At 52.9% G+C, this 15,311-nt stretch overlaps 2 protein-coding genes across 6 annotated transcripts in view; one reads left to right on the forward strand and one right to left on the reverse strand.

Annotated features, from left to right (window-relative positions):
• SUFU (SUFU negative regulator of hedgehog signaling) overlaps nucleotides 1-5,797 on the forward strand; it is a 131,303-nt gene extending 125,506 nt beyond the window's left edge. For 3 of the 5 annotated variants that reach the window (XM_054436797.2, XM_054436798.2, XM_054436805.2), the window contains one exon: nucleotides 2,406-5,797. In XM_054436797.2, coding sequence (XP_054292772.1) covers nucleotides 2,406-2,495 — 90 coding nt within the window. In that variant the 3' untranslated portion in view covers nucleotides 2,496-5,797. Of the gene's footprint in view, nucleotides 1-1,009; nucleotides 1,660-2,405 lie in introns of those variants that run through there. The other 2 variants (XM_054436804.2, XM_054436796.2) reach the window with 2 other exon arrangements.
• A 7,986-nt stretch (nucleotides 5,798-13,783) lies between these two features.
• LOC134740128 (uncharacterized) lies at nucleotides 13,784-15,062 on the reverse strand. Its single transcript, XM_063669471.1, has one exon. It carries the CDS (start codon nucleotides 14,687-14,689, stop codon nucleotides 13,784-13,786), a length of 906 nt encoding a protein of 301 aa, XP_063525541.1. The 5' UTR covers nucleotides 14,690-15,062.
• Nucleotides 15,063-15,311: the final 249 nt, after the last annotated feature.

The following is a 15,311-nucleotide window of genomic DNA, read 5'->3' on the forward strand; positions in this document are numbered from 1 at the left end:
GGCGGCAAGGGACTCCTGCCCTCGCCTCGGGCCACCCAGGAGCCACTCTCCCTTCTTCGTCCTCCAGCCATGAGCTGTCTCTCTTAGTCTCCCTCTTCCAGCCCTGGCTCAGAGCCGGAGGAGCTGGCAGGCCAGCTGTGGCTGTGCCTTCTCTAGCTACTCCTCTGGGGTAGAGGAATGGAGTCCATAATCCCCTTTGTTTTTCCTCCCTTGTTCCCGGCATCCTTATTTGCGGGGACTTACCTCATCCTGGAAAGTCCCTTCCCCTCCCCCGCTCCTGCCCCCAGCACCCCAGTGGGATGGGAGCTTTCGTGGCCTCAGTGCCCCATGGGTTAGTGAACATTAGCAGGCTGGCCGGGCCTCTGGAGAGCTCTCCTGGGCCCTGCCCTGCCTGTGGCAGAGGCAGACCCTTCCCTTGCCCTGTCTGCCGGGAAATGTGCTTGGGGGAGAACTCCTTTGCCTCCCAGGGGCCAGGCTTTCTACCAAGCGGGAGGCCAGGCGGGAGCTAGGTTCCAGCCAGGGCTGGAGCTTCCAGCTTCCAGGGCTTCCTGGGCTGCAACAGCCAGGACACAGGCCTCTGGTGTTCAGGAAGCTGAGGGGAGTGCACAGGGTGGGACCATCCAGTCCAGGTCTCCAGTTGGACAGGAACTCCCCAGAGCCAGGGTCACCCCAGTAGAGCAGGGTCTCCTCTGTCCTCTGGGATGCAGCTTGAGAAATTTGTTCATTTATATATTCCAAAGCCATCAAGCACCCAGTCCATGCCAGCCAATCAACCCCCACAAGTCACTGGTCCCTGAGTCCCAGCTCCCCATTCGGTCAGACCAGAGCCAGCTGCCCAGAAGCGCTTCCGGAGAGGCCTTGTCGCACTGGGATGGCGCTGTGCCAGGCTGCTGCTTTGAGCTTGGGGGTAGGAGGGGGACAGTCCAGGCAAGAGGGACAGAAGCCTGGGGGAGCAGAGGAAAGTAGGTCACTAAAAATGACTTTTTTCTTTTTTTCCTTTTCTGTCCAGAGGCTGTCCCCACACCCTGCCTCACTCGCCACTTTGGTCCTGGCAGAGACAGTCCCCCAGCAGAGGGAGCGAAGAGGGAGGCAGCCAGGAAGGGTCAGGCTCGTCTGCCTCCAACCCCAGCCCGAGGCAGGCTGAGAACACTGTTCTCTCCTTTCCACCCTGCCCTGACTTCCGGCCTAGCCAAGTTAGAAAAGACAGACCCTGGGCCGGGCGCGGTGGCTCATGTCTGTAATCCCAGCACTTTGGGAGGCCGAGGCAGGTGGATCACCTGAGGTCGGGAATTCGAGACCAGCCTGACCAACATGGAGAAAACCCATCTCTACTAATAATACAATAATTAGCCAGGTTTGGTGGTGCATGCCTGTAATCTCAGATACTCGGGAGGCTGAGGCACGAGAATCGCTTGAACCCGGGAAGCAAAAGTTGCGGTGAGCCGAGATCGCGCCATTGCACTCCAGCCTGGGCAACAAGAGCGAAACTCCGTCTCAAAAGAAAAAGAAAAGACAGACCTTGTGTCTAAGTTCCAGTATCAGTCCCAGGCAGTGAGCATTTATTGAGCTCCATCTGTGTGCCAGACTGCATGCAAAGTTCTACAGTAAAGAGGGAATAAGAGGCATCAGCCTCTTCCCCTTCCCCTGCCAGAAACTCCCAGGTGAATAGGAGAAACAGAACTGTAGGCAAATCAGTGTATCCTGGGATGGGGTGGGAGACATTTGGCTCTCCTTAGCCACCACTGGGACCACTCTGAGGCTGGTAACCCTGGGAAGTGGTGCGAATGAACATGGGGAGCAGGGTGGGGATTGGCCCCTCTCAGGCCCAAGGGATCACCTCAAACCACACTTGCCCCACTCTTCTGCTCCCACCAAGGCCACAAGTGTGGTTCTGACTTTGGGGCCGAACTGGGGCCTCCTTCCCTTTGGAGCCTTTGGCCAAGTATACAGAGGACAGGTTCCAGGGTTCTTCCTGCACTAGCCTCTGAAAGAGAGGCCATGGCAGTGACAGAGCTCAGGCCACTTCCCCACAGCCTCCAGACCCTCCCCCAGCCCCCATCCTCCAGCCCCAGGGCCTCAGGGAGCAGATTCCTTACATGCCTGTGGCCAGAGGCAGAACCAAGGAAGTGAGCAAGAGGGAGGTCAGCTTAGTGGAGAAAGGAGGAGAAAACGGCCTCCTCCAACCTGGCTCATTATTGGCAGGCCGTGGGGAAAGAAGGGGTCACCAACTCCAGCCGTTTGAGCCCAGCCTGCCACCTGGGTCTAGCATTTGAGAATGAAGCCAGGCATCCCGCGGCCTGTCCTATCCCTAGCTCCCCGGGGACAGGCCTGGGCAATCTCTGGAAAGAGCACGGTGTATTCTGCTAACCACTCAAGCTCCTGGTCTGTGCTTGCTCCCTCCACAGTTCAAACTTCCCAAAGAGTACAGCTGGCCTGAAAAGAAGCTGAAGGTCTCCATCCTGCCTGATGTGGTGTTCGACAGTCCACTACACTAGCCTGGGCTGGGCCCTGCAGGGGCCAGCAGGGAGCCCAGCTGCTCCCCAGTGACTTCCAGTGTAACAGTTGTGTCAACGAGATCCCCACAAATAAAAGGACAAGTGTGAGGAAGACTGCGCAGCGCCACCCCGCAGCCCACTGGGGTGCCATGCACAGGCCACAGGCCCCCCACCTCACCTCCAGCTCAGGGGCCGCACCCCCCGCTGGCTAAGCCTTGTGACCCATCAGGCCAGTGAGTGGGCAAATGCGGACCCTCCCTGCCTGCAGCCCACACAGATTCTGGTTTGAGGTTTGACTCTGGACCCTGGCTGTGCCCCTAGGTGGAGACAGCCCTCTTTCTCACCTACCCACTGCCGCACAGCCCAGCAGGAGGGAGGTGGACAGCCAGGTGCAGAGCGAGTGGATGCACTTCCCAGCTCATCTCTGGAAGCCTTTGCTACTCAAGCTCCTCTGGCCGCGGAACAATTCCTCTGATCATGTTTGGTTTTCTTCTTCCTTATTTTATTTTGTAGAAACCGGGTGGTATTTTATTGCTCTGCAAAGATGTCCAGAAGCCATGTATATAATGTTTTTTAAACAGAACTTCATTCCCCGTTGAACTTTCGCATTCTCTGACAGAGGCCTAGGGCTGTATCTCTCCCTGGGCTGCCACCAGAGAAGGTGCTTGGTGTTCGCCTGCCAGCCCAGAGCCCTGGAGGAGCCGGCTGCACAGAGAGGCTTTTCTTCCCAGCTGGGCCTGGTGGAGCCCGGGGCAGGGGGAGAGTAGAGACACTCCCTTGTGCAGCTTTGAGCCTAGATTAGCTGGGGCCAGGGAGGGGTGCTACTGTTTTCCAAGTGAATGGGTCTCAAAGACTTGGTGACCCTAGCCTCATCTTCTAGGCCTTTTCCACCCAACCAGGCCTACCTGGGAGAGGGTGAGGTTCAGCATGTCACACACCATCCCCACTGTCACTCAGGGCCTGGGTCTCCAGCTCTGTAACCAGTTCTGTCCCATTTCCTCAGTCCCTGGGCCTCCCAGCCTTCAGGCTGTAGGGCTGCCTTACTAAAACTGAAAAATCCACCTCTTAACATCTCTTTCACTTTGGTTTTGCTAACACTGCTGTCTGCCGCCCTCCCATCCTCCCTGTATCCATTCATGCCCTATCTTTCATTCTCCACTCCTCATCCCGTCTCCTTTCTGGCATCCTGGCCTCTCGTGGTCCTCAGCCCCTCACCCCCAGTACTGCAGATCTCGCAGTTTGCCTTCCAGAAGCCAGCCTATCTCTAGCCCATGGTTTTGGAGTTTCTCTCGGGTTATCTCCCACTCCTGACCTGGAACCAGCAAGCCCCTTTCCTGCCTTCTTACCCCCAACTCTAGGGACGGGACTATTATAATACTTCAAGATCACTCTTTACACCTCTTCAAAGCAAAGTCATGACCATGCAGGGCTCCTCATTGCTCCCATCTGCCTCTGCTGCACACACAGGCACCACCAGGAATGCCACAGGAGTGCCCACAGGGTGCAGGACTCCGCTGATGAGAGATCCAGCCAAAGAGCTGCCCCCAGGGGTGTGAGGGCACCAGCTGGGTTCTCCAGGGAGCAGGAGTTGGACCTCCATGGAGCCACTAGGCCTGGCCTCCTCTACACATCCCCAGGGCTATCTGGTTAATTCCATCAAGCTCAGAGTTACAAGGCATATCAGCCTGGAGTATTTGGGAGAGACTGGCTCCAGGTCCCCGCCAGCCAAGATGCAAGCCACTCGGGACCTGATGTCGGCAGCTGTGCCTCTACTGCCCTGAGGACTTACCAGAGGGAGCCCTACTGGCCTTCCCCCACCACAGCAGCCCTGCCTGTGAAGCTCTTGTTTCTGACATTTCACAGGCAGAGAGGTGCCATCAGTTCACCTCCATTCCTTGCCACCATGACCAGCCTCTCCCTGAATTCTCTCTTGCTCGGGACCTGCCTGAGGGCTTCCTGCTGCAGTTCACCCTGCTTCCATCTGCTGGGTGCCTCCATCATTGGTTGGGTGGGGATGGGGCATTTTCTGAGCTAAGCTTTGTCATTAGTTTGTGAAGCACCTGGTCAGCAACTTGCCCCAGGCCTGGAGGGTCTTTGTGGACTGAAGGTAGACACCAGCCAGCACGGTGGCCCTGTTCTGGGGGAGCAGGGTAAGGCAGGAGGAAGTGGGTGAGCTCCGAGATGATGAGCACATGAAGCCTGTGGCCCCTTTGTACCCGCAATATGTCAGGAGCCTCACGCTCACCCAAGATCCTACAGGGGCCAGAATCCATCTCACCGGCTCTGAGGGCAGGACAGGGCATCACACATCTCTGACCAGGCCGCCTTTCCTATGGGCATTGGTGCCTCCCAGAGGTTTCTTGGGCTGCTGGCTGGTGAGAGAGGACCCTTAAAGAAGATCAAGCCAAGCTGACCTTGGACCCTGTCCAGCACAGCTTCTGGCACAGGATGCTTGGTGAATGTACCCTTTCTTTCCCTCCCTGCAGCTCTGTGGGAGCCCCTGACCTTGTAGTGGGTGGAGGAGGTAAGGGGCCTCCCTCCCTAAATCTGCCTCTTCTGCAAGCTACTTGGAGACTTGCCTAGTCCTACCCATCCCTCCAGGTCCCTGGTGCTAGAGCTTCTAAGAAGGGCCTTTCCCTTTGCTGTTTGCCTGTTATATAAGGCAGGCTCCTGTGGCTCCGCTGGCTCAGTGTGGGCTGCAGGAGGACTGCAGACTCAGCTGCAATTCTGAGGGGGGTTTGGGAGGCTTGTGCGAGGTCTCAGGCCTGTCTGGGGAGCTGGTGCCTCTTCCTGCCCGTATCTTTCTCTTCCAAGGGCAGTGCTCCAAGGCAGGGACTGGAGAAGCCGAGGGGAGAGTCTAAAAGGGCTAGAGCATTTTTAAAAATAGACACAGGGTCTTGGGACTGGGGTTTCGGATTGAGTTGCAAGCAGGGAGAAAACCTGAAGGTCGGTGCCCCTATGGGGCTGACCAGTAGAGAATTTCCTTTACTGTATTTTTGTATCTGGTCTTCCCTCTCTGGCTTCTAGGACGTCCATGCCAGGTGAGGTGCCTGGGTCCCTGTTACAAGTCAGGAGCCCTGTAGGGAGACCCTTCCTTTTGTACAAGTACCTGAATGCTGCGACAAGCAGATTTTTGTAAAATTTTATATTAGTTTTTAATGTCACTGGCGACTCGGTTCCTGGGGCTGCAGCCAGCCTGGGACTTTTGTAAGAATTTTTGGGTGACTCACTTAGATGTCGTTTCCTTCTTGTCCCCTCTTCCTCTCTGTAATCTAAGTGCATTAAACATCTTTGCAGAAGTGCCTGGGTTGTGTGCTCATTTCTGGCTGCCTGGAGCAGTGGAGGCGGAAGCCCGGGGCCCTGGCAGAGGGAGTGGGTTGTACTTAGCCACTTAGAAGCCAGGATGGAGGGAGGCCCCCAGGATTGTTGTCGAGAGTAGAGGAGGTGCCAGAGAGTGGGATCACACAGCTGGTGGCTCTTCCGTCATGAAGAAATGACCTTGCAGGGACAGGCTCTCCCTCACTGGTCCTGAATTCCTTTAAGGTCAACGGTATAGGAGCCAGGAGCAGTCTGGGGAGATGAGGCGGTGGGAAAGACCCTCTCCCTGCCACTTCATCCCTCTTCTACCCTCCTCTCACCAAAAACCCCTTTTACCTTAGGAAGAGGGGCCCGGACAGGTGAGGAGGGCAGGCCCTCCTCATCTCCTTTGGAGTCCTTGCCCCGGCTTCCAGCTCCTCTCACATTACATCTCAATTCCACCTCCTAATCCAGGGCCCAGGGGCAGGATCCAGATAGAAGGGCAATTCAGAACTGGTGGCACCCACTGGGTGACACAGAGGCCAGCCCACCTGCCCTAGCAACTCCACTGGGCCTGGCAGTGGAGGGAGGTATCAGGTATATCTTCCTTTCCCGGACTGCCCAGCTCCTGCCTCTCCAGGGCTGGGGGGCAGCAAAACAGCCCAACGCCCAGTGTGGGGAGGCACTGTGCTGGGGGAGAAAGCACTAGTCTGGCAGGCAGGATGAGGGCTGCACCCAGACAGAGTTCTTGGAAGCTGTGACCACCTGGGCCCTCACATATTCATTCCCTTCTGGTTTTCTATCCTGGATAGTGGCAGGGGATTTGGCTGGGGCTGGGGGCTGGGGCGGAGGTCCTAGGACATCATAAGCAAGAGAGAGGGGGTGTCAGCTCCTATGAGGGGGCTCTTATGTCCTGTCCCTTCTGTGAGACCTAGCCATGTGGGGGGCCTTTGCTGAGAGGTCCACACTCCTTCCCCTTTGCTGAGAGGTCCACACTCCTTCCCCTGCAGCCTCTTACTGAACTCTCCAATGGAGCAGTGCAGCAGGTCCTGTCTGGGACCCTCCAGCCCCTTTTCTCCCCGGAGACTGGGGGCTGGGGGAGGTATCCTCATCTGACTTTAGCCTACAAGGACACACTATCAGGGTGAAGTTCTTGCCCCAGAGAATGCAGAATAGCAAGATCCTCTGCTTAGGTGGTTCTGCAAGATACCAGGCTGATGCTGTTTCTGGAAAGAGAAGGACTCCTGGGCCTAGGGCAGAGACCCTAGCCCTAGAATTAGGGAGGAGAGAGATCTGCCATGCCATCTGTAATATCTCCTCCAGAAAGTCCTGTGCCTTCCTCCCAGGTGTCTGCTTTGCCTCATCTGGGGGTGCTGGGGGCCCTGGGGAGGGAGTCCCACAGGCTTCAGGGGGGCCGAGGAGCCTGAGAGGTTTGCCAAACTGGCCTGACCAGAAGAAGAATGCAAGCTACAAGTGACTCAACCCAGCCTGCCAGGCACTGAGGCAGTGGCAGGGTGCAAGGGGGTAGGTGGTGGGAAGGCCAGGGTGGCGTGATTTGCTGCACAGAAGGGGGAAGCCTGCAGGGGCAGGTCTGGATGTGGTCTGAGAGGGGCAGCCATCTCCAGGCCCCTTCCAGGGGACATGGTGGGACTGACCCGTTCCCTCCTTTCCTCCTTATTGCCAACAAGTCTGGGAGGTGAGGGCAGCATGGGGGAAGAAGCAGCTGACTGCTGGTGGGTGTCCATGGCTTGAAAGAGCATAACTCTCCAAGTAACTCGTAGGACGAGGGAGACTTTGAGGGGGTTATGATGAGAGTAGTGGTCTTACTGGGGCCAGAGAACTGGTCTTACTGGGGCAGAGACCCTCTTCCTTGTTTTTTCAATTTCACCCACCCCCACCCCACACCCATTTCAGTACCACAAGAGCACTGCAAGGACGGAGAATGGAGCTTTTGGGTCTTAACCTTTACAAGACAGATGAAGGCCAACCATGCATTGTCGAGCCTCTACAATAACACTGTGGCAACGAACTAGAAAACATTCCGTTGTTCTTTCAACAAGTGTGTGCCAGGCACTCTGTTATATACTGGGACGCTGGACTCAGGCCCTGCCTTAAGAGGCTCGGAGTGTGGTGAGGGGAAATAGACAAGGAAACAGATACTTATGAGGAAGAACCATCAAAGAGGAAGGCAGTAAGCTGCTTCCTGTCCTACCCCAGCTCCACCACTTATCAGGGTGACTTCAGACAGGTGCCTAACCCAATCTGGGGAGATTCAAAAAGACTCCCTGAAGAAGTGACATCTAAGCTAAAACCTAAAGGATGCTTAAGGATGAGTTGAGCAAAACAAGGGGAAACTTTACTTTCATAAGCTCTCCAGGCAGTCAAAACAACAAGGGTAGAAGCCTTAAAACTGCTTGGGAACTAGAGTGCAAATTGCCTGGAGTATATGGTGTAAGGCATCAAACTTTCATTTTAGGATTATCTCCTTGTCTGCTGGACGGAGCATGTTTTGAAAGGGAGTAAGAATGAAGGCAAGGTGACCAGTGATGCTTGGATTAGGTTAGAAGCAGTAGGGATGGAGATAATGGGATTCATTTATTGATTCGACAAATATTTATTGGGGATCTACAATGTGCTAGGTCCCATTCTAGGCACCAGGGATATAGCATTAAAGAAAATATCTCCTTTGACAGATCTTACTTTTTTTTTTTTTTGAGACAGAGTCTCACTCTGTCGCCCAGGCTGGAGTGTGGTGGCGCGATCTCAGCTCATTGCAACCTCCCAGGCTGGAGTGCAGTGGCGCGATCTTGATTCACTGTAACCTCCGCCTCCAGGGTTCAAGAGATTCTCCTGCCTCAGCTTCCCGAATAGCTGGGACTACAGGCACGCGCCACCACACCCAGCTAATTTTTTATTTTTAGTAGAGACAGGGTTTCACCACGTTGGCCAGGCTGGTCTCGAACTCCTGACCTCAGGTGATCCACCTGCCTCGGCCTCCCAAAGTGCTGGGATTACAGGCATAAGCCACCACGCCTGGCCTCACAGATCTTACATTTTAATGATGGGCGACAGATAATAATTTCTTTTTCTTTTTTTTGAGATGGAGATTCGCTCTTATTGCCCAGGCTGGAGTGCAGTGGCGCAATCTCGGCTTACTGCAACCTCCGCCTCCCAGGTTCACACAGTTCTGCCACCTCAGCCTCCCGAGTAGCTGGGATTACAGGTGCCTGCCACCACTCCCAGCTAATTTTTGTACTTCTAGTAGAGATGGGGTTTCACTACGTTGGCCAAGCTGGTCTTGAACTCCTGACCTCAGGTGATCCACCCGCCTTGGACTCCCAAAGTGGTGGGATTACAGGTGTGAGCCACCATGCCCGATCAGATAATAATTTTCAAAAGGAGGATATATCTTACATAGAGACCCATGCTATGGAGAAACAGAGGAGGAGGGATAGTGGGGCTGGAAGGAGGGATGCATTTTAAATAGAGAAGTCAGGGAAGACGTCACAGCATAGGTGACATTTGAACAAAGGATAAGGATCTCAATTACTGGAAGAAGTGTGCCATACGGCTATCTGGGGGAAGATGGGTCAGGGAAACTGAAAAGCACCTGCAAAGGATGAGGGAGTTAAGAAGAAACACACCGGGAGTCTTTGAGGAGCACCAGGGAAGCCAGTGTGGGTGCAGCAGAGTGGGAGAAGAGAAGGCTAGAAAATTATGCAGAGGCCAGACTGTGCAGGACCTCGGAGGGAATTCTAAAACTTTCACCTTTATTCTGGTTGAATTGAGAAGGCATTGGAAGATTTTGAGCAGAGGAGTGACATTTTCTGATATATATATGTTATATATATATTTTATAATTATTTTATATATATTTTATAATTTATTTTATAATTATATATTTATATATTAAATATAATTATATATAATTATATAAATATATATATAATATATTATCCCAAAGTGCTGGGATTATAGGCATGAGCCACCATGCCCGGCCATTCTGACTTATGTTTTTAAAAAACTGGCCAGGGCCTGGTGTGCTGGCTCACATCTGTAATCCCAGCACTCTGAGTCCAAGGTGGGCAGATCACTTGAGGCCAGGAGTTCGAAAACAGCTTGGCCAACATGGCAAAACCCAGTCTCTACTAAAGATACAAAAATCAGCTGGGTGTGGTGGTGCACACCTGTAATCCCAGCTACTTGGGAGGCTGAGGCAGGAGAATCGCTTGAACCCAGGAGACAGAGGTTACAATGAGCCAAGATCGTACCACAAAAAAGATTACCCAGGCTACTACATTGAGAATTTACTCCAGGAGTTAAGGGCAGAAGCATGGAAACCAGTTAGGATACACTGAAATAATCTAGGCAAGAGATTATGGTGAAGTAATGGAGAGGTTAAGAAGTAGTCAAGATTTGCTGGATGGACACAGTGGCTCACACCTGTAATCCCAGCACTTTGGGAGGCCAAGGCAGGTGGATCACTTGAGCTCAGTAGTTCAAGACCAGCCTGGGCAACATATCAAGACTCCATCTCTACAAAAAGTACAAAAATTGGGTGTGGTGGCACACACCTGTAGTCCCAGCCACTCTGGAGGCTGAGGCAGGAAATCACTTCAGGCCAGGAGGCAGACATTGCAGTGAGCCATGATCACACCATTGTACTCCAGCCTGGGCACTACAGAGAGACCCTGTCTCAAAAAACAACAACAACAACAACAACAAAAAATTCAGATCTGTTGAAGGGTTGGTTCACCGAAAAGCAGAATACGGCAGCAGGAACAGGTTTAAGAGGGAGCAGAGATTAGTATCCTTTTGGACATGCTGAGTTTGAGATGTTTGTTCTAACTCCACATGAGGATGTCATGTGAGCAATAGATATACAAGTGGATGATCTGAGAGATTTAAGAGAAGGATCTATAGGACCGGATACCTGATTGAATGGATAAGGGGTGAGGGAGGGCAGTAAGGGACAGACAGCTGTCAAGGTTGTCTTCTTCATCCTCAGCTTGGTAATACATTTTTGAAGTCCAGGCACGGTGGCTCACGTCTGTAATCCCAGCACTTTGGGAGGCCGAGGCAGGCAGATCACCTGAGGTGAGGAGTTGGAGATTAGCCTGGCTAACATGGGCAAAACCTTGTCTCTACCAAAAATACAAAAATTAGCCGGGTGTGGTGGCGCGCACCTGTATTCCCAGATATTTGGGAGGCTGAGGCAGGAGAATCGCTTTAACTTGGGAGGCAGAGGTTGCAGCGCACCACTAGCACTCCAGCCTGAGTGACAGAGCAAGACTGTCTCAAAAAAAAAAACAAAAAAAACAAGTTGTTGATAGGTCCACCAACTGAGATGGGGAATGCAGGAGGAAGAACAGGCTGGAATGTGAAGATAATGAGTTTGGCTTCCAATACATTGAATTCAAGGTGCCTGTGGGACATCTGTGCAGACAGCATAGCTAGTTACACAGATCTGCAACCAGGAGGTGAGGATTTAGCCTGGAGATACTGACTGGGGAGTCATCAGTATGTAGAGGGTAATAAAGCTCAGGAGTAAATGAGATAGCCCCAGGGTGTAGATTGGTAAGAGAAGAGGATGGAAAGCAGAACTCTGAAGACTGCCAACATTTATGAGATGGAAATTGGAGACATCTATGATTAGAAGATAAGAAGAAAACGAGAAGCATATGATATCTTACAAGTTAAGGGGAGTGTTCAAAAAAGACAAGAAGTGAGGAATTGTTTAGATTGTTTATCCTGGAGGTCACTGGTGAGGAGGTCAGAAAGGGCCCTCCAACTGCTTCCAAGCTAGACCTTCTTTCTTTGCACCATCCTTACAGCATGGAATTGAGGATTAGGGCTTAGAAGCCACTTTCTCCTTGTTTGTTCATTCATTCATTCATTCATTCACATATTCACTTGCCCTGCATACAACCCCCCATATGAAGAGATACAAAGCACTAAAGACAGGCTCTGTCATCAGAGGATCAGGGACCCAGGGGTCATCCTGAACTGGATTTCAATCTCGGTTCTACCATTTAGAACATAATCTTTGATGATTCCAAAATCCCTATCTCCATGACAAATATCCCCACTGGCCCTGTATATACAATTGTCTCCTCAATATTTCCACTGGGATACGAGCCAACTCAACTTAGAAAATCCCTTTACTCACCAGTCTGGGCAACATGATGAAACCCTCGCTCTACAAAAAAATACAAAAATTTAGCTGGGCTGTTTTGTGAGCTTGTAGTCCTAGCTACTCAGGAGGCTGAGGAGGTAGGATCACCTGAGCCTGGGAAGTTGAGGCTGCAGTGAGCCATGATTGCGCCACTGCACACTCAAGCCAGGGCAACAGGGTGAAACCCTGTCTCAAAAAAAAAAAAAAAGAAAGAAAAGAAAAGAGAAAATAGAGAAGAAAAGAAAATACCCTTACTCAAATAATCTAATCCTGTTCAATTTTCCCCTTTTTAGTAAATGGTGCTACCATCAGCCTTTTGTTGAGATCCAAATCCTAGGATTCATTTTAAAAACATTTCTGGAGGATAGAAGGGAAAAATATAGAGAGAGTATAAATATTATAGAATAGCCTGGCACGGAGGCTCACGCCTGTAACCCTAGCACTTTGGGAGGCCAAGGCAGGTGGATTATCTGAGGTCAGGAGTTTGAGACCAGCCTTACCAATATAGTGAAACCTTGTCTCTACTAAAAATACAAAATTAGCCAAGTGTGGTGGCGCGTGCCTGTAATCCCAGCTACTTAGGAGGCTGAGGCAGGAGAATCACTTGAACCCTGGAGGTGGAGGTTGCAGTGAGCCGAGATCGTGCCATTGCACTCCAGTCCGGGCAACAAGAGTGAAACTCGTCTCAAAAAACAATAATTATAGTATATATAATATATGGTATAGTATATATATGCTATATTATAGTATACATATGATATGGCATATATAACATATGGTATAGTATATATAATATACACTATAAATACATATAATACATATATTTATACTATATACTTATCACCATATACAGTATATCCGATACTAGATATAATATGTACTATATATAATAGTATACTATACTTAGTGTACTTATAATATATAGTATCTTATAATATACTATCCTCATATAGCACACTTATAATAAGCGTATTATTATATAATATATAATAGATATATAAGGAAGGCCCTGTGTGTTCTGGCCCCTACCTTTCTTCCTGGACACACGGCCTTCTTTCTGTCCTGGAACCTGCCTGTTCTACTGCTTTTGCATTTGTATTTTCTTCTGACTGGATCGCTCCTCCCCCAGGTTTCACCTATCTGACTCTTCGTGTGCATTCAGGTCCCAGCTCAAATGTCACTTTTTCAGAAAGCCTTTGTGTGAGCCTGTTATTCTCTATCATGTAAATTGTCCTACGTATATTTACGTTAAATTTTTTGTACGTTTTTCTGGGAATTCTCAGGGCCTAGAAAAATCTTTTGTTAAAGATTTATTGACTGACCATTGACCTTGGCAGATTTCTGCAGTTCTTTAAGCCATGGTTTCCTTATTAATAGAGGAATAAATGCCTATCTTGCTAGGTAGATTAAAGTGCCAGGGATGAAGGTAAAAGTATTAAGGACATCGGGAAATCTTCCCCACACTGAACCTTTGCATTTCCCTGCTCAGTTCCACCGGACTGCTCCTTTCCCTCTGGGTAAAAAGAGCTACGGGTCTTCACTTCAGGCCCAGGAAGAGGTGGTCCCACTACGCCGTGGCATCATCGCTCTTTTAACAAGCGCGGAAAACCCCCTCCCATCCCAATGTCTAATGTACCGAAGTTTGTGAGAGTCACGTGAGACTCTCGGGTCTGCTCCGCCTTAGAGAGGTGGAGCCTCAGCTTGTGGGCCAATAGCAGGAGCAGCCTCCGGAACAGCCCCAACGCGACAAGGGAAAGGGGGAGGAGCCGGGCGCCGGGCCCTGTAACAGTACTTCCGGAAAGCACGCCCCGCCCCTTCACCCCCACCGCGCCCGTTTCTTTCGCCAGTGCTGGGTGGGCCGAACCGGCGGGTGCTGATTAAAGGCGCCGCCTGCCGCTTTCTCCTCGCCCCCTAGTGCCGCAGCTCTCCGCCCCCTTCCCGAGTAGCGGGACCGGCCTTGATGTAGGGACACCATCCCCCCCCGTCTCCTTCCGCCCCAGCCCGGGAACTCCGCTCGCTGCAGCCCCTGGCCCTCCCGCTTCCCCACCCTGCCTGCCCCGCTCTGCTCCGAACCCATTGTATACGGCCGGCTGCGGACTCCCAGGCCGGGCCGTGGCGGGGGCGCCGGGACCTCCGAGTGCCCCTCCGGCTGGTCCCGTGGGCCGCGGCATCTCCGCCGTCCGCCTTCCTCTTGGCGGCGGCGGCGAGGGCGCCCTTTCCTCCCCGCGCGGGTGACGGGGACGCACCCCCATCCCGCGGCGCCCCTTCCCGGGGGGAGAGCCGGGCCCGAGCAAGTCGAGGCAGGAAAGGGCAGCCGCGGACTGCCCGGCCCGCCGATCGTTTTTATTATCGAGATTATTATTAAAACGGGGCGGGGACCCCAGGACGCGGGGGAGGGGCTGGATACGCAGGTATTTTTATTAAACAGATTATTCCTGAAATAATAATATGCGCAAGATGGCTGAAGGTGGCTGTGATGAGAGTGTTGGGGTTGGGATTTTTTTCTTCCTCTTTTTTCTTTTTTGATCTGAGGATAAAGCTGTGAGACGATAGCCGCTGCGGAGACCCTGCCCGAAGCGCCCTCCCCTCCCTTGAGAAGCCGCGGGCAGACAGACGGACCTCGGACCGAGCAACGGGCGCGGGCCCGCCCCGGACGCGTCGCCTGGGCAGCAGCCGGGGACCGCGGGCGCTCGCCTTTCTGCCGACTTCTTCCAATTCTCATCTTTTTTTATTTTTTGGACAGGACCGGGGTGGGTGGAGCAGAGGTGGAGAGAAATCGGGACTTGGCATTTTCTCCCTCTCTCTCTCCTAATTTGTTGGAGGCCGCCAGCCCTCCCCTTGGAAAAAAAAAAATCCCACCAAAAAAAAAAAAAAAAATCAGGAGCCAGAGGACGCCGCGGGCCCCTCAGCGAGCGCGCCCAGACCCCGGTCGCCGCCGCGGAGCCCAAGATGGCTGGGCGCTGAGGGAGGCGGCTCGGCCCGGCCCCGCCGCCGCAGGCTGGCTCCGACCGCAGCCCCGAGCCTTCCAGGCCCGAGCAGAGGCCGAGAAGAAAAGAAAGTGGGGGGGAGGGGGCCGGGGGGGCGAAGGGGGAGGGCCGGGGGAGGGGAGGGGAGGGCCGGGAGCCGAGCCTCCTGTTCATTAGCAGTTGAGAAAAATTCCTTTCTAGTTTGATCAATCCTTGTTTTCCTCGGCAGAGCCCGGGCGCCCGCCCAGCGCGGAGACGGGCGCGCGGGGTCTCTCCGCGGCGGGGGCGCCGGGCCTCGGGGGAGCGCAGAAGTAGCCGCCCGGGGGTCAGGCCGGAGCGCCGCCGGGGCTTCTCCCTCCCTCCCTCGCCGGTTGCCTT

Source organism: Pongo pygmaeus, chromosome 8 (assembly GCF_028885625.2).
Source record: "Pongo pygmaeus isolate AG05252 chromosome 8, NHGRI_mPonPyg2-v2.0_pri, whole genome shotgun sequence".
Lineage (NCBI taxonomy): Eukaryota > Metazoa > Chordata > Mammalia > Primates > Hominidae > Pongo > Pongo pygmaeus.